Source organism: Lichenostomus cassidix, chromosome 3 (assembly GCF_008360975.1).
Source record: "Lichenostomus cassidix isolate B80296 chromosome 3, HeHo_3.0, whole genome shotgun sequence".
Classification (NCBI taxonomy): Eukaryota; Metazoa; Chordata; class Aves; order Passeriformes; family Meliphagidae; genus Lichenostomus; species Lichenostomus cassidix.
The window spans coordinates 83659344-83681777 of record NC_139483.1 but is presented as its reverse complement, the minus strand read 5'-3'; the positions used below and the strand labels follow the sequence as shown (position 1 = coordinate 83681777).

Sequence of the window (22434 nt, the reverse complement as noted above, 5' to 3'; positions counted from 1 at the left end):
TTTCCTCAGTTTGGGCCAATTTGCTGTACCATTGGTTGTGTGATCTTAGCATTGTTATCATATGGGATTTTCCACTACTCAGGATACCTTCATTCTCTTATTACATTAGATAATGGAGAGTTGATACATGAGACAGTGGAGAGCTGATTGTATTCAGATCTTATTTATGGAGTGTTTTAAGGATATTTGGGTCAATTGAATGTGATAGGTGAGTAACAGGTCCTTGATACTGAATTGTTATGTGTCGGCCCAAGCAGATACAATAGATCAGGTTTATGAGTCAGTTGTCCCTATGAGAACTAAACAATGTTAATGGTACAGCTGGGAAATAATTCTAAGTGACTTGGTTTTGTTTCAGTTTTGTAATAGAAATGGAAACATTGCAACACAAATTGATTAGAGGGTTGAACAAACAATAGAAAGATGAAGAAGGCAGGACCTTGGGAAAAGAGTGATGGAACTTGATGCATTTTTTTACATTATTTTTAAAATTTGCTGTCAAATGAGAGATGTATATCATAACTTTAAAAAGTATTTCCTTATTTACAGATTGCAAATATAATGCCTTTGTGAATCAATTATCATGTTTCAGTATAATAGCTCTTCATTTGTAGATAGATCCTTAATAAATCCAGCATTTAAAGATGAGTGACAGTGAATAATTCAGGTAAATACTGTGTAGGAAGCTATTTTTCCGATTTAACTATCTTGATGTAGTTGAATAATTTTGTCATATATCTAGGCATAAGATTTTGAATTAATATTTACATATTTGCCCTGAGCTGAACTCCTACAAGATTTTATTATTCAGATTAACAGGTGAATGTCTTATGTTCTAAACTGCTTAAGGTATAAATCTGCTGAAAATTTAGAGCCACCTGTCTCAAACAAGCAAACAATACACCTTTATCTCCCCATTAGCCCAAATAAAAAAATCAGGCAGGTAAAGGGTTTACTGAATAAAAAGGATAGAATGGTCTGTTCTTGATTAATTGCAAGCAAATAATAAGAAAAGTAAGGATGTCCTAACAGCCTTTTGGTTTCACAAATAACATTTTAAGCATGAACAATTCTATTGATTGTTTTCTTTGAGACCCAAATTGTAAACTGTTACTTAATAGTATCTTTAGGGTGAATGAGTCTTATTGGATTAAGTAACGGGAATATCCCATTGTACCTTTTTTCTGTTCCATGCTCAGTTTTTATTTTATCTTGCCTTTCATTTTACCTTGTTACAGTCCTAATTCAGTAATCTCTCCACATTTGATAAAGCTGTTAAGCCTTCGTTAAGTTTATGCTCTGCAGAGCTGTCATGTGCTTCTAAACATCAGCTGAGAATGATGCAGATTTTCGGTTTTTAAAGTCTAATAGAATGAGCCAGTTTGGTAGGCTAAAGACAAGATTAATTAAAATATGTGGCATGTCTCTGAACTTACTGTGATGTAATGTTTTAATAGAAAACTTACTGAGACAAAATACTTCATGTAAACCATATCAACAGTTTTATATTCTTTTTTTAATACAGGAAGTAACAAGCAGCATGCTTTGCCATGACAGGCTGGTCATTAGGATCATGGGAAGATGCAGCTAGCAGTGGTAGGGCGGGCATCAGGCTCTTGACAAATGTTTACTGTGAAGCCAAAAATGACTGTGAAGCCAAAAATGACTGTGAAGCTGGGGCTGGTGGAAAGTACTTCCTTGCTGAGGCTATTGTACATTATAATATATCATATTTCTTCAGTATAGGTGAAATGAGTAACTCATTGGGTGATAGGAGTCTCATCCAACCAAGAAAAAAAGGAGTACATCAGTGTACTACACTGCATCCTCCTGGGTTAATGTTGAGAGGGCACTCTTAATCTTCTCTATTCTTTACACTCTTGGAGAAGATTATAGTGAAACTGTAATATTAATTTATATTTCTTTAACCCAATACAAAATGACTTAATTTACTATTTATGAATCATTTAGGGAGCGTATTTGGAATCATGTTTGACCTGTGGGTTTCCAAAAATAAAACATGTTTCTAGTCGCTTGCAATAGGTTAAGTTTTGCTCTATTTTTAAAAAGCAGGAATCACTTCATTTCTGATCTCTAACAATGATACTGGTTCATTATAAAGCATTCTTTGACGTTTTAGTTTTGTGGAAGAATTTAATTAAGAATGTTTTCATTGGCTGATTGTTAAGCTAATACACAGTCCCATCAGCTGTAGTGAAGTCCTGGATGGTGAGCTTTAGTTGAAGTGTTACAAGCCAAAATCAGAAAACCACAAATAGATTGGTTTGGATTTGGATTTTTGGGGATGATGCAAATCATGACTGTGATTGGATGTACACTGTGAGTGAGATATGAAGGGTAAATATATACTCCTAAGGGCATTTAGGACCATGCTTCCGCCAAAAGAAGAGGGGTTTTCTTCCTCTCTCCCTGTGAGCATTTGTGCTTCCTCCCTTTCACTGGTGTTGGTGTTTGTGGAGCTACGTGGTAGGTCTCATCAGCTCACTGAGGGGCTGAAGCTAACCCCTCAAACAAAAATAAATTATCTGAAATGGGATGAGATGGTTAGAATGTGTCATCTAAGTGTATTTGTGGGTGCTTGTGTTATGGCTTCCATAAAATCAGTCCGGGGATAATCAGGGCTTTCTTAGATGAAAATCAAAGTTGGAAATGGTATGGAGCTCAATAAGATGAAAAATGCTTTAGAGATAGATGGGACAGAGACCCCAAAGACTTGTGTTAGGGTTTTTCTCAATTTTAGGCTTGAAGCTTGCAGTTCCTGCCTTTGATAGCATAAAGGCATTGTCATGTTTTGCCCAGTGTGACCCTTTATTTGCACTTTTGCTTAACCGCTGGCCATAGGTAATCTAGTGTCTGGTAAGAGGTGTGTTTTCAGGGGATCCCGGAGGAGGGAATTTCACAAACTGCAGTTTCACAAATAGCTCCTTCAGTGTCAGAACTGAGTATAGCACTCCTGTAGATGTGCTACATGGTAGATCCTTCCAAGACAACTATAGTGTAGCTGACAATCCTGATTTTTCATTCATATCAGTTTTCCACTGTAGTTCACTGCCTGTCTTTACAAGTATTTGCCCCAGCTCTGCAGGGTGTGGAAAAACTAGTGCTGTGTTGGGACTTCTTTTCATTCATGTTTGGCTACTGCTTTGGTTAACGATTAAAAAAATAAACATAACAAGATAAAGAGTCAGGTAAGATGGTATTGGGCTTTGTGCACATCCTTGACCTGTTCTTCCTTATCATTCTTCATTCTTGCCTTTGTCAATATATCTGTGTGTTGTAAATGAGATGTTCTGTAACGCATGTATTGCAAATCACTGTCTTTTGCTTTAGCTTTTACCAGATCCGTGCATCTATGAAAATTCCTCCAAGAATTCCACACAAATTAGAAGCTAGTTTATTACATGGAACTGGTAAGTGCAAAAACTTTTCAGTAAATCAGATTGCTGAATCCCCCTTGCTAATTGGGGGATTACACTTTTTGTATTATACTGTTGTATGGAAGTGTTTTTCATTTTGTTACTAACTGAATGCAAATATATCTTGTTCTTAACAATGAGACTTAAAAGTTAATTACAGAATTTGTGTTACTGTTTTTCATCTGTTGATTGCCTCTGCTGGTGGCAAAACATGGTGATTCCTTTCTATTAGTGTCTTCTGTTTTTTTCCACTGATCTGCTCAGTCTTCTCCATGTTTCAGGCTAAGGGCATGACCAAGGGCAGATCTCATTTAAATAGGTATTTCAAAGTAGTGGAGAACTTCAGATACAGGCTCTTACACAGATTGATAAGCCCATTTTTTTCTGAAAAGAATGCTGTGAAAGGATCCAGTTTTCAAACCTACTTTTGTTCTCTAGTGGTAAACTTGAAAATTTATTTAACTCCCTGAACAGAATTATCTATTCCCTCATCTTTTTTCTTTTTTAAACCTGGCATTCTCTTTTGGTTTCTATGTCCAGTCAAACTGAACCCAGAGAAACCTTTTAGTGCACTCCTAATTCTGTGTAGACCATACCTCAGCATGGTGTAAAAATGTGCAAAACAAAAAAATTAATTAAGTTTTCAAATGTGGCATGGAATTACTGGAATTTCAAGGGAGAAAAACCCAATACAGTGTGAGAAAATGTGATAGGATGTAACTGAAACCTGTGTTTTTGAGGCTGTTTTTAAATTAACTCTGAGTACAGCAACATGTAGCTACTGAATTTTGGTCAAGTTTCCTATATATTTCTTGGATTTGTGTGGGATAAATGAATACTTCTGATGAGCCAAGACTATTCCACTTCAAAGACAAAGTTTAATGTAGTTTAGAGAATTTGGGTCTAGTAAACATCCATTAGTAAAACATACTTTTTTAATGCTCAAAATCGTTTTGCCTAGTTGTAGCTCTCCCTAGACTCTGCACAAGTTACCTGCAGTTTCCTTACATTAGGTGTGTTTTCCTCTCTCCCACAGATCATTTATTTGATCTCTCTCCTCCTTTTATTTCCCCAAGTCAAATACATAGTCTAAGTTTTTCGTCTTCTTCCTGTTCCTTTGAATCTCCTTTTACCCCTTGCCCAGCTCTGCATGCAGTCCTTCATTAATTTAAATAAGTTCTTTTTTTCCCATTTCTATTTCCCACATCCTTTAGTAGTTCACTAGAATTGCTCGGGACCCAGCATGAGTGTCATTACAGATATGATAAGGCAATTCACTTGCTTTAGCTCCAGCCTTTTGAAGGTCTTTTATTATTCTTGTAATTTGAAGGAAGATGTAGTTGTGCTCTAGAAAATGAAAAGAAAAACATATGTATTTTTAGCCTTTATGAGGTTGTTTCAGATTTGAGGATGTTCTGAATTCCTCCTTCTCTCAAAAATTCATGGCTGGTTTTCAAAGGAAAAAAAGGGGTAGAAAAAACCAAAAGCAGGCTAGGAAGAAATGAGGTGTCTGTTTTTATGATGCAAGAGTAAATTATCTTGTAAAACATAAATCTACAAATATATATATAAATCCATATATCTAATAAAAAATAGACCTAGTAAATTTATATATAAGAGTAATTATGTAAGAGTGAATAGGTAATTTATATGCAAGAGCAAAAAAAAACCCACTATTTTTTCTCCTCTGTTGTGGAAATGGTCTTTTGTTTGCATAGAAGCTTAGGAATAGTCCTGGCCAGTCAGTGTGTCGTTGATTTAAGAAACAGTAGTTCTGCCTTGATGACCTCACATTTGTGAGACCTTACTCCCCATGTGGAAGTAGCTCAGCCTGTTCCTGACTCAGCTTCTTCTCTGCAGCTCCTCTCTCTCTTCTGGGAGTGCTGGTTTGTGTTACACTGAAGTCAGCAGAGCTGAGGGCTGTAACTCAGGGTTGGACACTGCAGGGGAAGTGGGACATCAGCCATTTGTCTCCCTTACTTCTTTTGTTTCAGACAGGAGTGGGAGATCCCTTTTGCTGATGCTGTGCAGTTATATCAGATTATGTGCCAAGTGAAACCATACCTGCTCTGCCCTTCAGCTGTAACAGATGACACAGATGGATATAAGCTCAAAGTGGCATTATACATAGGGGAATTACACTGTAATGATGTAAGCCTTTGTAAGCATTTTGTCCAGGACACCTAAACTGACAATATGTATGAAAACACTTCAGCAAAACCCAGTGTTTGTACATTTCTACAGAGATGTTGAATTACGATGTTACTAAGAGAGGGAATGTTTGCCAAGGGCAGTAATATTCTATCAGAGGCCACAAAGCTGTAGACCACAAACTGCAGATTTTTTTTTTTGCCTCATGTGGATTCCTTTGAAGTAACTTTCTAAGAAGAATCAAAAGAATTTAAAATAATCTCTTGCACCCTCATTTACACAATTTCTGAGACTTTGTGTTCTGGAAGACGATGTTATTGAGCCATTTTTTAAGAGGAGTTATAAGAAAGTGTCAGTATTATTTCTGTTACTTCTGTTCTTCCGAGTTCCAACTTCTTTTATGTTTTTTTCAGAGGGTAGAACCAATCATGATACTTCCTGTGTGATAACCCTTTGCTTTTATGCTAAATATTTCCTCAATAACTGTTGTACATCATTCGCTTTCTCATTTCTTCTGCAAGTCTTTTAACTCTTCTTTTTTCAGCAAAGTATTCCCCAGCCATTTATCACACTTTTGTGAACTCTTTTTGATGAGCCTTTGGATTGAAACCAGAAGTTTCATATTGCATGAGCTTTGCAAGGTTCAGGTGATAAGCTTGAAACTACTCTGGCCTGAGTAGGATGCAAAGATCTTGAAGGAAAGTACAAACAACCTCTGTTCTTGATTAATTCAGTTGAGTGGTGTATGTCATTTAACCTGTTTACCTCATCTGTATGTGATTAAGTTTTCAGTGTGGTTAAACCTTGCAAGTTAACATGAATGCTAGATGAAACAATACAGAATTTAGGATTTTAATTACATTTTTGATGCCTATATTGTCTTTAGTTTGGAACAAAGCAAAAATTCTTCAGAACGTGCATTGAAAGCAAATTATGTTTAAAGTATTGATAGTGTTTCTTTGAAACAAGTTGTACTCCTTCAAACTTCATCGGTTGCTGACTGAAAAGAAAACCACTGATATTATTGATGTTGTTGCAGTTTTAATAGTAATCATGAAACTGATGGAAATTATTGTTCCACTTATTAGGTGCTCTGAGTTTTCCTGTTATATTAATACTTGTTTCTCTTTTCAGGTGCTTCAGATCTTGCCTTTCCTGCTTCAGTCCATGACAATATAGTTTGCAGTAAAACATTTCAGATTCTCTACAAAAATGAGGAAGTTTCTGTGAATGATGTGATGATTTTCAAAGTAAAAATGCTGTTAGATGAGAGGAAGGTAATCTGCCATTCAAATTTACTGTATTCAGATAATTTAGGCTTTGTTATGTACAATTTGGATTAGTACGAATAAGGGACCTGAAAGATATCATGCTTTTACAATTTCTTTGTAGATTGAGGAGTCGCTTAATGAAATGAATTTTCTGCTAACATTAGATTTACACTTCACGGATACAGACTACTCGTAAGTTTAAATATAGAAGATTTTATCAAAGCAAGAATATATGTTAACTTTTTAAATTGTTTAAATCTGTAACATTTATCGGTGTAGTGTGTTCATATTAGACATAAGTGATAGTAAAAAAGAAATCCAGTGCTGAAGTCTGTTAAGATTTCATAACTGGTTTGTCTCATTCTGATTTTTTTTTTCCACTGGGGGAGATGCCATTGCATTCCAAAGTATGGACTGATGCTAAATTGCTGTTTGTGTCAGTTATTAATAAATACCTTGCACTTTAAATATCATTGTTCTAATTGTTGTTTTGTTAATTTCTTCTTAGACCAGAAGACCTGAGCACACTACAGCCAATTAGTAGCCGAACTTTAAAGTTGCACTTTAACTTACACCAGGGCCTTCATCATTATGTCAATGTTATGTTTGACTACTTCCACCTTTCTGTCATATCGGTTATAGTCCATGCTTCTTTGGTTGCTCTGCATCAGCCATTGATAAGGTAATCTCTTGCTAATAAAATGCAAATAAATTATTGGATGTCCAAATGGAAACATTATAAAACCAGAATAATTAGGAAGGAGCTAAATCTATGGACAGTATTAATTTTTATGATGATTTTTTAATTCAGGGCCCAGAGGGATGGGAAACATTTTGTTTTTAAAGTTATCTGAAACAAATTTTCAGGGATTTTTAAATTAGATATAAGAGTGTGTAGTGTAGAAGAGAGAGAATGCCCAAGACCAGAGGAATGTATTTATGTATGTATCTGTATTTATGTATGTATATTTATATGTATAAATATTTATGAATTTTTCTAATAGGGAAGATCTGCTGCTCTCTCTACACAGTGACTGAAATAGCTGCTGTTAATACACACAGGGTGCCTTCTGTTAATGATCTGCACAGTTTTCAGTTGGAAAATTGGAATGGCAATGATACCTGCAAATGATACATTTACTATTTTATTCCTGTAAATGCAGCTGGAGAATTTACTTTTCTCTTCAAAAGAGATTGTGGCTAATTTTTGCTGGAGCTTTTTTATTTCATCTACTTGCGTCATCCTTTGCAATCACTGTTTACTTTGTGTCTCTGTGTGAAAAAGGGCTGTATAGTCAGTCACACATACAAAGTGTTCTTTGCACAACTTCTTCTTTTGCATATCTGTCTTTTCTTTCATGGTCTTCAAATCTCCAGGTCTTCTTTTCTTTCATGGTCTTCAAATACTCCAGGTTACCGCCCTCAAATTTCTTCATATTCAAGTCCAATCTGTGTCATAAATGCCCAGACTTTTAGCTTCAGGTATTCCCACTCTTCATGCCTGTCTTCACATCATGGAAAGTGGTATCTCTGTGTATGTTAGACAGCTGTTCTGTGCAGTAGGGCTGTGCTGGTTTGGAGGATTCAACTACCTTTTGTGGGGCTTTTTGTCCTATTTTTTTCCCTCCACGTTGGTTTGAATTGTTTTGGTGATGTGTTTTAAGCGTGGTTATATAGTAAAGGAACTGACACATCTGAAGAGATGGCTGTCTTATTTGGGAGAGAAACAAGTATTGAGGAGGTGGGAATTGTTGTTGAAGACACAAGCTGATAAATGCACTTAAAGTAGCATCATGTATGTAAAACGTACATGGTTACAGTGTCTCACAAGTGAAATTCAGGCATTTAACCTATATTGATCACTTTGTTGTCAGAAAATGAAAACCAGGTTTTGATACTAATCTTTAGTCAGAAACATACTTGTTCCTACTGACCTTTTAAAAAGTTGCAGTACATCTGAGGGATTTTCTACACATTTTTCCTCTGTTTCTGGCTTTTGAAGTGATAATACAATAGTGCTATTGAATTTTAAACCTCAACTTGACAGAGCTGGTGTAAGGAGATACAGAAACAAAACAGCAACTTCTATGCTGCTTTTGTTATCTTGAGAGTAGAATGTTGTTGGTGTCCACAAAATTATTTTAAGTATTCAAGTTGTCCTTTAAATCCGCTTATGATGGGGAGAGGAAGAAACTTTAAAAATTACAGTGTTTTATTTCAGCTGGGCTCCCCCATAATTGCTGTATCCATATCTGGCTCACTTTTCTGGAACACCTCTTTCTGAAAAGCCTGAGAATTGCAGATGTCATTCCTCTTTGTCCTTTGGGCTTTCATGGGTGACATTTTGCTCTTTGGTTTGGGTCATGCTCACACTATTGACACCTGTTCCTTTCTAGGGTTGGTCACTTCTTGAGTGTTTTCTGAGTAGCATTCAGATTCACCTTCTCTTGGGAACAACCAGTATTAACACTTCTCTTGAAAGAGAAGAGAGAATTCCACTTGGCTACAGCCCTGGAGTCCTGTATAACCTGTGCTTTTTTATTAACCTGTAATTGCTTATTTCTGCCTGTTATCTATTAGTCCCCACTTCCTGTGTTCATTCATTTTTCATTTATCTTTCCTAGTTGTTATCACAAGGCTACTGTTGCAGGATGCTCTGTTATTCCAGGGGTTCAGGATAGCATCTCCTCCTCAGCAGGCAGAGGTCAGGCATCCTTTAGGAAAACAGCAATGCAAGTTTGTGTGACAGCTTTCAACTTCTTCCTACTGCTTCGCTTTTAAGAGGTTAAGTCCTCACAGTAAAATTCACAGAAAATGAATGCTTCATACCTCTTCGTTCAAAATTTATCTTTCTGGCTCAGACTTTCAGGAATATATTTTAAATTAATTGAAGTTTGCATTTGAAGTAACAAGGAACAGTATGTTCTGATTATCAATTCATTTGTGTTTTTTGCAGTTTTCCTCGCCCAGTGAAGAACACATGGTTGAACAGGAATGCACCAGCACAAAACAGGGATTCTGTGATCCCTTCTCTTGAAAGTGTGGTCTTTGGCAATAACTACACAAAACAATTATCAGCAGATGTAAGAATATATTAGTTTAATATTTCATTTGTATTCTGTTGGGTGGTGTGAATTTTATCTTTTCTGCAGGAATATTACTTGATAAAGAATGAACTTCATTAGAGTTATTTTGGGGTGCCATGTGATTAGGGAAATGAGAAAAATTGTTCCAAAAGGTTATGTTACATGCTTCAGGAATGTACTTATGGAAATCTCACAATACTGTGTTTAACCTTCTTTTTAAATGTCTTGCAATCCATTGAAAATCACAAAAATGTGGAGCAAGTTTGTGAAAAGAGGCAATTGCGTATCTTTTTAGTCATTCTGCTAACACTTCATATATTGTACAAAATTAATATGTGCCTTTTCTTCTTCATTTTAGGGTTGCAGTTTTGTTGTTTCAGAGTCTTTCCTCAGCCATGCTTATAATTTCCACTATACACTTTGTGCCACTTTGCTGCTTGCTTTTAAAGGGTTGCATAGGTATTTCATTACAATAACAAAGGAGCTCCCCTCTTCTCACCGTATCGAACTAGGTATGTTCAATTTCATAAAATGTATCACTTCCTTGTCAATGTTTATAAAGAATACACCTCTTCTAGACTAACCGTTATTGATTGCATATCTTTTTTGTATCAAATATTTTTGCTTAGATTGATCTGAAATTTAATAACTGAAGAAAAAACAAAAAAGAAACAAGTACTGTCACATCTCTAATAAAATAAGGAGATAACAGCCTAAATCTTTGGAAATACATTTTTTATTCTTGGTCTTGATTTGTGCTGTTATTTCAAATCACTGTGGTTAGTGGTGAGAAAGTTAGAGAAGCTCTTAATCCAAGTAGCGCACTGCACTTCTTTGTTTCTTACAAGGAAGCATTGCATATTTGTAGAAAAATCATAATTCTGTAAGCTTTGAGAAGAATATTTCACTGGAAACTTAAATGAGAAATGACGTACAAGAAAAAATTGCTGCCGGCTCAGTTTGTTGTTTAACTTTTTAAACAGACTTGGTTGCCATGAAGACTTTTAGCCAACCACATATGATAAAAGTAACTGTGAAAGTATTACATGTAATGTGGAGAAATGTTCATGTATGTTACATTTCTGTAAAATGCAGAGGTATTAGAGAGCCTAGCTGTGACTTGTGAACTTGAAGAGCAGTGGAAGTGAAAAAGGAAGACAGACTGGCATTGTAAAGAACGATTTAGACTTTTCCTCAGCGAGCATATACTTTTTTTAGTCATGTTCTATTTAAAACAAACAAAAAAGATCTTTTGGAATTTATATGGATTGTAGACAATATTTATTGATTTTTGTATTGTTTAACTTTACCAGTGTCAAAACTAAGCATAGTGAAACAGTAAGATTGGTCATTGAGATATGAAAGATATTTTAAAAATGTGATGTGGTCAGTTAATGATTCAAAGACAGAATGTTTCACTTGTATTTTACAAAATACAAAGCCATTTTTGGGGGGAAAAAATTCAGGGAGTGTATTACAAATCTGTAGATAGAAAAATAGTAGAAATTGAGGTGTTTTTCTTTATAGAAGTAAAAATACTGCTCCAGTTACTGCTACATTTCTCTTGTCAGTTATCTTTATACAGAGGGAAACAGCTTATTAAAGGAAAGACTGAACTAGCTTTTAAGGTCAAAATTTGCTTTTTCCCAAATCATAGAATTATAAGGTCATTTAGGTTGGAAAAGATCTCTAAAGATCATGAGGTCTTTAAACCATTAACCCAGCACCACCATGTTTACCACTAAACCACATCTCCAAGTGCCACATTCACATTTCTTTAGAGTGCTTCCAGTGATGGTGGCTCCACCATTCCCAGGGCAGCCCTTTCCAATGGACCACCCTTTCAGTGAAGAAATTTTTCCTCATATCCAATCTAAACCTCCTCTAGTACAACTTGAGACCATTTCCTCTTGCTGTCTCACTTACTACCTGGGAGAAGAACACAACCCCCACTTGACTATGCCCTCCTTTCAGGCAGTTGAAGAGCAGTAAGATCTCCCCTGAGCCTTCTTTTCTCCAGCTAAACACCCCCATCTCCCTCAGCTGCTCCTCACAGGACTTGTGCTCCAGACCTTTCACCAGTTTTGTTTCCCTTCTCTGGATTTGCTTTACCAGTTCAATATACTGAGTCTGATGGCACTAGTGTCATTCTAAGGATAGGCTTAGACTAAATCTTGATACTTAAATGTTTCAGATATGATCTTCAGTTGCCCAAAAGCATTCCTTCAAAATATATATCTATGTAATAGAAAAAAGCTGCCACTGAGTTGCATACTGGCAATGCAATGTTGGGTTGTATCTTTCAACCTCACTGAAGCAACCAAAACCACTCATAAATTTCAGTGGAACTTGAATCAGACCTTTTCTCATCTCTGTGGGTAATTTAAGTTAGCTTTAGGAATGTAGTTTTGAACAGAAATGCTCAAAATAAATACCTGAAGAGAAAATTACAGCTTAGCTTTAACATTCATTGTATTCTACTGACAGGTTGTTTTCTATGGGTTTAATTTTTTATTTTCATTTTTTTAAGTCTCTGCTAGAATTACTTTGTTTTTTCATATTTATAAATATATTTTTCATTTATTTCAGTTATTTTGTATATACATTGATTGGGACAACTGATATAGTAAAAAGTACTAATAATGTAAACATTAATTATTACTCACATTTTCCTAATGAAAAATAATTAATACCTACTATTAACGCTAATGTTTCTAAAATCCATCAACAGTTAACAAAAGAAAGCTGTGTTTCTGTACTGTCTATAAAGAAATTGAGGCTCACTGGACTTCACAAAGTACACAATTGTAATTTGCGCTTTTTTTTTCTTTAATTTGTAAGTAAATGAACTATTTTATAGCGGATATTTTATCTGTGAAGTTTAAATGGGCATTGCAGAAGAGAATATCCAGTCCTGTTTAAGCTTCAGAGTCACCACTTTTTTGTTTAAGATAAAATTATCTCTAATTTTGTTTTTTCTGTTTGCTTTGCTATTGCTCTGTCTTATAATTTTAACACAAGACACTGATTTTGCAGAAGCATGTGCAGACAACTGTTGGACTCAGTAACTGTAATTTAGCATTTAAATATTACTGGTTTCAGGAAATCAAAAATGCTACCTTAATATGTATCACAAGTGATACTTAATCTAGAAACTACACTAAAATGGTATGTTTTCATGTACTGATCTAACTGCACTAATTGCTAGGCTAGCAATAAGCTCTTTTACTAACTTTAAGGCAAATAATAAATCACAGGTGAAAAAAGGAGTGTAGTAACTAGTCATGTGTGTACAATCCCTGTAACTAGCCAAGGCCAGCATGCAGGTCCTTTATGAACGCCTTCTCAGAAGAAAATATCCACGAACCCAGAGATTCGCCTACCTAGGTATGTTTCCAAAGCAGGTGATATAATCCCTCAGATTTTTATTGATATTATAAAATATTATATTCTTATTAATAATATAAAATGTTACATCATTTGTAGAAAGAAATTGTTTCAAGATTCAGCCATAGAGAACATACATTGAACTCTGAAAACTGCAGAATTGAGCTATCTACTTCTAGGCTGAGTATAGAGGATAAAATGAAACATCATTGTTTTTTGGTTTAATGTTGGTCTGCTTTACTAAACAAAAATGACTGAAAGTTCAGTCAGTCATCAACATTTAAAAATAGCTTAAAATTATAGCTTCATTTAATGCAACACAGACTCTTTTATGTTTTTTAGATAATTAAAGATAATAAATACCTTTTCTTCCTGAGAAATCTTTGATTGCTTCTGGTACCTCAAGACTTAATTCTTCCAAACACTACATGAGGCATTATGAGTGCTTAGGGTGCATTTGTCCCTATCTGCGTGGCCAATTCTCCCTTTGGAGAGTGTCAGTGTGGGCCTGATGCTGGACAAAAGATCACAGTGCTGTTTAAGCACAAGGAAGTTTCTGTTGAGAAAAGGATGTAATGGCAGTTCAGTCTCATAGTAGGTCACCAGCTTAATCATCTATAAGTGTGTTTTGGTTTTACTGTAAAAAGGAAACAAAACTGATTTTTAGTAGAGCCAGCAAAATTGCATCAGATGTTTGCTGGGTGAACATTACTGCTGTAGAATGCAAGTGCTTAATTTCCTTTTGTGTTGTATTAGCTCTATTCTGTCTTCTCTTTTTTAATATAGCACTGGAATATTAATATAGTTTGGGATGTTTCATAATGATTTTAGATTTCAAAGATTTAAATCTTGTTCAACAAGCCTATTTTCAATTGAAGGGTGACAAACAAATAATTGGTATTGTGTCATAAGTAAACCTTTTAATTTTTTCACTAATGACAAAATTTGTGTGGCCACACCAAAAGCAGCATCATATCTTAAAATATTCTCACATATTTTCAGAATAATTATTATCAAGTACTATGTAGCAAAAGGTATTTGTAGTTTCTTTCAACAGCTTTTGTAAACTTGTTTCTGAGAACATTGTACATTTCTGCAATTAGCTTTTTTTTTCTCAGAACTTTGAGTTGTGTGAATTAATTTGTGTGGCATTAAGTTCAAACCTAAGTATGATGAATGCTATTCAGTTGAATATCAATATATACTTAACAAGTATAGGTGGCATAATTGAAAGAGAAGTTGAGTATACACATTATTGCTGTTCTGTAAATCTTTGTTCATTATCCATACCCTGAAGTTACTACTGGGGGTTTCAAGGCATGTTTTGTTGCTGTGTGTTTTCAAGAAATATTGAACATTTTTGTCCTTAATACCATGTTTCAAAAATTAAATATATAAATACTTGTTACAGGCAATTTTGGAGTTTATGAATTGTTCTCTTATTACTTGTGCTTCAGATGCAGAAGGAAATGAAATGTAACACCAAATTATTATTTGATTTATCAAATACCCTGAAGTAAACAGGGCTGTTTAACAAGGAGAAACATCTACATGAAGGAATAATCTGTTTTCTTCATAAATGAGTCATTCAAGGTTCAGATCCAGTTAAAGCTGCCATACTGTGTTAGATTCATTGCTCTTAATATTGAGCTATTGAGAGAAAGATCACTTAAAGAATAGTTTTATTTGACTAAAAAAAAATTCCTCATACAATTAAAGACTTGTATTTGTATTCGTGTAGCTTGTAAATAATATACCTTTGCAAAATTGATATTGGAATAAGGCTTCCCTAGAAAATCTGGTAGAAGAAGAATTATATTACCTTGGTTTTAAATTATGACATTGCTGCTGAATAGCAGCAGCTATCAATGTATAAACTGAAAACTGTATCATCTAAACGACAGTATTTTCAAATTTAATTTTGAACGGAAAATTGTTGTCCTTGACAAGGTATCATGATAAGCAATCATGATAATTGCAAACCTTTTTCTTAATTATGTTCTGTCTTCAATCTCAGAAACTGCTATGAAATTATTTTAATGGAAGTTTACAACTTACTATGGCACTTAATATGGCTTTGAGTTTTATTTGATGAATTCTTTTTTATGTCTTAAAATTGTTTTGTGAGATAATTGGTTTCACTCTGCAACTTGGAAAATACATTACTCATGGATATGTCCTCTCATCTTTCCAGAAAACATAGATGTAGAAATTCGTCTTACAGAATTGTGTGAAGAAGTCAAGGTACAGGGCTTTTTTCATGTATTAAATAAGTGAAATAACTATAAAAGTACAATGTGCTGATTTTATATGCTACTTGGGTTTAAACTGCTTGTTTCAGGAATGACAGCATGTATGTTTTTTGCTAGCACTTATTTCAGCTCTTCCTCCAAAGAGAAATTGCTTGACTGACGCCAAAACATAACTCTTGATCTGTCTGCTTAGTGTGTCGGTAGTAGCCATGTAGCTTTTTATATCATGAAACTGAAGGTTGTAGAAAGGTGGATTACTTGTATGAAAATCACATTTTTATTTTCTGTGTTTATAACATTTGATTTTTTGGGGGTTTTATGGTATCAAATAACAATGACACAATATATGGTAGTAGTAGGTTTTACAAAAGGAGATTCTGCAAGTCATCCCCTCATCTGAAAGTATTCGTTCTGATGCTATCTCCTTTTCCTGTTTTCCCTACATTCTCAAGGAAACACTATGTACTTCAAATAGCTTTGATTTGTCTCCCCATCTCTCTTAGTCAGAACTAGTCCCAGCTGAATAACTGATTTCTTGGTCATAGCAAAGTTTAAAAGGACAGGTTTTAAAACTTCCTAAAAGATCATCTGTGCTGTGCTGCCAAGTGGGCCATCTGCCCAGCTTTGGAAGAACACTTGGCTCGCCTTTATTTACTGCAGTAGTAGTATAACAGCAAGAAAATGTAATATGGTTTTTAAAAGGATGTAATTTGTAAAACTGAAAATAAATTCAGCATTGCTAGCTCCCTATGGGCAACTGATAATCTTACTTTATGTATTAAAATATTTTTTACATTCACAAAAGTTCTCTGAATTCTTTAGTTTCTCCCTTAACTTGCTAAAATATAAACATTTTCTGTTTTCTTCTTTCTGTTCTTTTGTACAGTTCTCATCAATAGTTTCTCTTATTTCTCTTATTATTGGTTAAGTTGGTCTTTCTGTATTTCTAATCCTTTTTTTTCTACTAGCTCTGTCATACTGCTCAAGTTGAGTCTTTACTGTCTTTTAATTTTAAACCCTTTGCCTCAGTGCCTTATGGGCCTACAGTGAGTTTCTGAAAAACTATTTTTTTCTAAAATGGCTGGGAGCATAAGCCTAGCTATCTACAATTGGCTGGTGTGGGACTGTGTCACAGGATTACAGTATGTTGTAAAGAAAGAAAAACTTGTTTCACACTGAATTTGTCTTGGTGTGATCTGGTTCTAGGAAGGCTGTGCTGTAACACTGCTTCCTGACTATACTTCAAATGTATGTAGATATATAGCATCTTATAAAGTTATTTTGAGTTATAACTATTCTGAAATGGAGATGTCTTTATTAAATTCTTGTGATTTTATCAAAGTTGGACTAACATAGCAAGTGTCAATTTTTTATTTCCCAATTCCTCTTCCTTTCAGGCACATGGTATTTTTACATGTTAGAAAAGACAACAGTTGAACTCAGTTAGCTTTGCCATAAGTGAAATTATTGCTTAAATTTTTGGTCAGGAATCCTAATTCTAAAAAGCAACTGGATAATATTTAATACAACATAATCTATTGCTATTGTAACATAGATTGATCCAGTTCTCATACTTAGTTGAAACAGTTCTTATTCAGAAGTTGCTTTTTAAATTAAAATTCTCACTAAGATAAAGTGTACTTTTTTTTATTCATGTCTGTGCATTATGATTTCATCAGTGAATCATGTAAATATTTTTTTCCTGACTTCAGAAAATAGAAAATCCTGATGAACTGGCAGAACTTATAAATATGAATCTTGCTCAGCTTTGCTCACTTCTGATGGCTCTCTGGGGGCAGTTTCTGGAGGTCATTACCTTACAAGAGGAGGTCACAGCTTTGCTAGCACAAGAGCATCACACGTTAAGAGTACGTATTGACTCTGGCGCCTTCATACACTTACTGGGATACATTGTTATGGAAATGTGTTTCAAAATGAGGCTCCAGATGATCAGTTTTCTATTTGGGAAAGATGGTTGGAGTTGTAAAGGGGGCTGTTGCATTGCATTTGTTATCTTGTGTATAATGTATGTTGTTAGAATATAATGCATAAAACATATTATTTATGTATATGAACAAAGTAATTCACTGTTCTTTTGAATAAGAAATGCAGTTCAGAAGGCAGATTGCAGTTGTGGAGTAAGATTTATTTGTGCAGACTGATGTACTTTTCTGTGGGAGCCATGTCTAGTGCCCACCCTACGTTTTACTTCTCTGCTGCTTTTATGCTGCCTGCTTACATCATAAACAGTGTATTTCCTTCTTAAGGGAGAATTAAGAATTTTTAGCATTAATAAGTTTTGGAAAGTCTCTTACATGGGATTTTATAGAAGAGATGTATGTGAAATGATCTGGCATGTGAGTATGCATGTGTATGTAAAACACATTTACAGTGCCATTGGTGTGTCTATGGGTGTGTGCACTTGCTCTGGGCTCTCTGCAAGCAGATCCACAGCAGTGCTGTTCCCATGGTGAAACATACTCAAGTATGAACTAAAGCACTACTCTTACTGGATAAATCACATTGATTAGTAAGGAAATCGTGATTGTGGAAATAGCCTGTTCTGGAGAATAAATGGAATCTTTCAGAAAGAATGCAAGGGTTATTTATTTGTTTGATGTGCTAGCCATAGGAAAGGAATAATTTTATTGTCTGTGAATCTCGCTTACCTTCTGTGCTTTTCTTATAAATTCTGGAATCCCTCAAGTTAACTGGCGGAAGGTATGAAACAAGAATACTGTTTCATTTAACCTGCACTTGCATTCAGCTCTTGGTATGTTAGTGTTTGTACAAATTTGTATTTAATAAAACCAAAGGAAGAATTAATATATTAATTTTTACTGCTGCAGAAAAGACACTGCTAATGATTATGTATTTATCTTCTTAAATGTGGTTCTTTTGAAATCTGTTATGTCAGTCATCCTCCTTAGCTCATAAATGCCTTAGTTATTGTGTTTTACTGCAATTATTTTAGGGAGTGTAAATCAAAGTATTACTTGTACTATGGGATTTGAGATATTGCACATATTAAAGGTACTTCTGTGATGCTTTCCAGTTTGAAAAAAATTATGATAGGAGTTCTCTTCCTCCCTATAATTTGATTTCACATCTGCATAACCTGTGTCCTTTTGAGTTGCTGTTATGCTAACTCCTTTTGTTACCTGTCACTGTACTTTATGGATACTCTATCATCTGTCAAAGACTCAAGAGGAGATGCAAGGCATGAGTAATTCTAACATAACATTTTTATTTAGGGCCTGATAGCATAAAGCAATCAGGCTGACTCTGTAAGAATTGCATAATACAGCATTGAGAAGGGATTTTTACCTGAGCCATCTTAGATAGCACCAGCAAGGTGGTATTACTTAATTTTTAAATGGGCACTTGTTTTCTGCACTCCAAGATTGGATGAGTTTGTGTGAACACTTCACAAATACATGTAATTTTAGATTACAAAACATTTGCAGACTAAACTAGTTCATCTCTTTGTTCTGTAGTGACATCTTCTGGTAGGTCTGAGCATACTCTTCCAAAATTATTTATTTCAGTTTGGTTAGTCCTAAAATAGGAGAACTGAAAACCAAGATCTCTGACTGCTATTCATAAATATGCAGAGACAAAATATGTATCCCACAGCAGTTTTTATAGACAGTTCTTCTGTTTACATTGGGAGGACCATAAAATCCATGCTTTTGGGAAGTCTGTAGGGATTAGGAGTAGCAGCTGCAATTTCCCCCTGCAAAGTCCTTGTGGAGTCAGCCCATGTTGGTAGAGCCTGCATCACTATCACTGCCAGTCATTCTGGTTCTGCAGAGCCTGTTTAACAGTGTCCTAGCAAGTACCTTGTAAGTTAAGCACTGATTAAACATAATAAACTACTGTTGATTGGAGGTTTTTTCACTCATTAAGAAAGACTTATGTGCTGTTGGAGCTTGCTTTCAACTAGTTTTATACTGTTGCTGTTCTACTTGGAGCTGTCTGGAGCTGGTAATGAGATTTTCTTCAAAAGCACTGGAATTACCTAAACAATTACAGATGGGTTTTACTGCAAATGAAAAAAAAATCCTTCCTCTTCTGTTTGAGTGAGTGCAGAATTCTAAAGATCTACTTTCCATATAACTCTAGTTACTTTACATAGTAAAGTGCTCACATCTAAACTCAAAACTACCTCACTTGCTTTCTTGACAGATACCACAGACATGTGCTAGTTTGGCAATATTCCTGTAACTATTAACCTGATTGATTAGGATCTTCAATTAATTTTTAAGTTGCTTAATTTAGGACAATAATGTCCACTCTCCATGGTCAATTGTTCTCACATCCAGGTTTTAAGCAGTGAAATTATCTGTTAAGTCTGTTGTATAACAGTCCACCCTTTCTGGGGGAAAGGTTGGGGATTAGCTCTGACAAAATCAAGTATTTGCAAGGTAGATATCAGTTTAGAAAATCCACCTAGGAAAATTTAGCAAATTACTTGGGAACACTAATTCTAATCGCAGAGGTGTATGCATAAACTCCTAACAACAAATTCTGATGGAAAGCAAATTGAGTTCTGGTGAAAGCAGAAGTTGCATTTACAAGGAAGTGTTAAATTTAGTATTTTCTTTTTGCCTGAGCATTTTGCCTGGCTATTCAGAGATGATGTTATGACTGAGATTAATTTCATTTAATACAGTAAATTAAATTCTGGGAGGTTGGGACAGGACTTTTAGCTTCCAGTGCAGGTTAGAAACTGGGGGCTAAATATTTGGATTTGGGGTTGGGTTTTTTTCTTAAGCACCTTGGAACAACTTTTTTTGCAAGTTCTTCTTGTATTAAGAAAACAGAAAAGTGTAGAAGATACAGAACTTAAAGTTAATCCATGTGATACTCTCTAAAAGTATTCTGAGCTCTGTATCAGGAAGGAAAATGAACTCCCCTGAAAGTGCTTATCTCTGGACAAAATTAATGTGGTCCTCAAAGTCTGATGTTTGCCCATTCATGCACGAGATTTTTGTAGAGCCATGTTTGTCCTCAGGGTGGACACAGATGCTGGCTGCAACTCTGAGTTAAAGAGCTGAGGGAACTGAGCTTGGTCTGATGCCAGCTTCACACTGAAAACTCCCACAGTCTGTTCAGAAAGTTCCATAACTTGAGGAAGATCCAGAGTATATCGAAGAAATAAAGGAGTAGGAGGCAAGGAAGTGGTTAGTGAATAAATTGCTGATTCAGTAGACTAACATATGTGACTCTGTAAGTGGAACAGAAATTTTGTTTTACTTGATACAAACAAATTAATGAACAAGCTGTTGCCAACAGCCGTTGCACAGCACATTCTCTCTTTTGTTTTTATAGATGCAGGTAATTTAACAGTTTCAAAAAGAAAATGGATATAGATTGAATTCATATTTATATATGATACTGGAAATGTGAGAAATTTCATCTTACAAAACCCTTGGGGTTTCTAGATACTGCATTTTCATGACATTGATTATGTTTTCATTTGAGTAAATTGCTGTATGATTCACACTATTTGTTTGAGAATGTATTTGTTGGTAAAATATTGATGGTTTAATATATTTGATGATAAAAGAATATGCTCCCCTATGTTATTAAACACCAGTTCAGTATCATATTGTTTATTGACTTCAGGCATCTAATTAAGTCTTGAATACAATGCTTGTAATTAATGTACATTCTGTTACCATCTTCATCATTTCCAGCCAAAATCTTTGCAAACAAGATTCTTTTGCACAGTAGTTTACTGTGGGCTAGAGAGTATCTATGGAAAGTTTGAAACACTTCTGTGTATTTTGAGACTGCAGAATATCTAATAGGTTTCTGCCTCAGAAAGTAATCCTGAGGCTTATCCAGAAGTGTCACCTGAACAGTCATTTCCTTTCTTCTTATTGAAATTGCCCATAATATTTTTGTGTGTTGCTGTTTCAGGTGAGCCTGATTGGGATGATTGATTTATTGGAAATCAAGTTTTCAGCAGGCAGTTGAATCTAATATAATTCCCAGTTATCCGGAGCACAAATGAAAATTCTTGTTTCAGTCAGTAGTCTTGTCTGTGGCACCCACCCAGAATGAACATACAAAAAACTAACTGTATTATACATACAAATGATACGTTGATGCATAGGAATTCTGGTGGATTTTTAAAAATGATTTGTAATGTAAAATAAGCTCTAACTTCATTTGGATCTTGCAGGTGCGCAGATTTGCTGAAGCGTTCTTTTGTTTTGAGCATCCTAGGCAAGCTGCTCTTGCCTTTCAAGAACTACAGTGAGTAGCCTTTGGAATTCCACAGTGTATAGTATGTAGTACTGTTACTCTGTAGCTTATGTTGTGTAGAAGTAGCATTGCAAAAATACATTAAAAATTCAAGAGAAACATAGGTTCTCGGTATAATTTAAAGTACTGAAAGTTATGTAAGAAGTTATTAAATAATCAAGATATTAATAGTTAATTAGTAAAAAAGTTTCTACTAAAAGGAATTTAACTATTGGAAATTGCTGTTAATGTAAAGATAAATAGTTGTTTTTATGGAGGACTGCTTCCCTTTTTTCAGTGCTCAAAGTCATCTACAGATGTGCGCAGCTATCAAAAACACTTCCTTCTGCAGTTCTCTTCCACCCCTCCCTATTGAATGCAGTGAACTAGATGGAGATATGAACTCCTTGCCTATTATCTTTGAAGATCGGTATTTAGATTCAATTACTGAAGGTAAATATGCCTCACAGTACAGTTTCCTTTTTGAAGAAATGAGCAAAAATTATGTAAACCTTGAGTATTTTTTTGTAAATTTCATGCTGTCTTTAAAGGACTACATTTATTTGATAGGGTTTGGGGTTTAAGTTGAGTTTTG

The 22434-nt window shown here is 34.9% G+C and overlaps 1 protein-coding gene across 2 annotated transcripts in view; it reads left to right on the top strand.

Annotated features, from left to right (window-relative positions):
* FAM135A (family with sequence similarity 135 member A) overlaps positions 1–22434 on the top strand; it is a 62333-nt gene that overhangs the window by 19626 nt on the left and 20273 nt on the right. Inside the window, exons 3-13 of one of the 2 annotated variants that reach the window (XM_085056537.1) lie at positions 3352–3431; positions 6723–6865; positions 6981–7051; positions 7368–7541; positions 9816–9942; positions 10304–10457; positions 13255–13332; positions 15527–15576; positions 17297–17452; positions 21778–21851; positions 22138–22292. In XM_085056537.1, coding sequence (XP_084912663.1) covers positions 3352–3431; positions 6723–6865; positions 6981–7051; positions 7368–7541; positions 9816–9942; positions 10304–10457; positions 13255–13332; positions 15527–15576; positions 17297–17452; positions 21778–21851; positions 22138–22292 — 1262 coding nt within the window. The remainder of the gene's footprint in view (positions 1–3351; positions 3432–6722; positions 6866–6980; positions 7052–7367; positions 7542–9815; positions 9943–10303; positions 10458–13254; positions 13333–15526; positions 15577–17296; positions 17453–21777; positions 21852–22137; positions 22293–22434) is intronic. The other variant, XM_085056538.1, reaches the window with a different exon arrangement.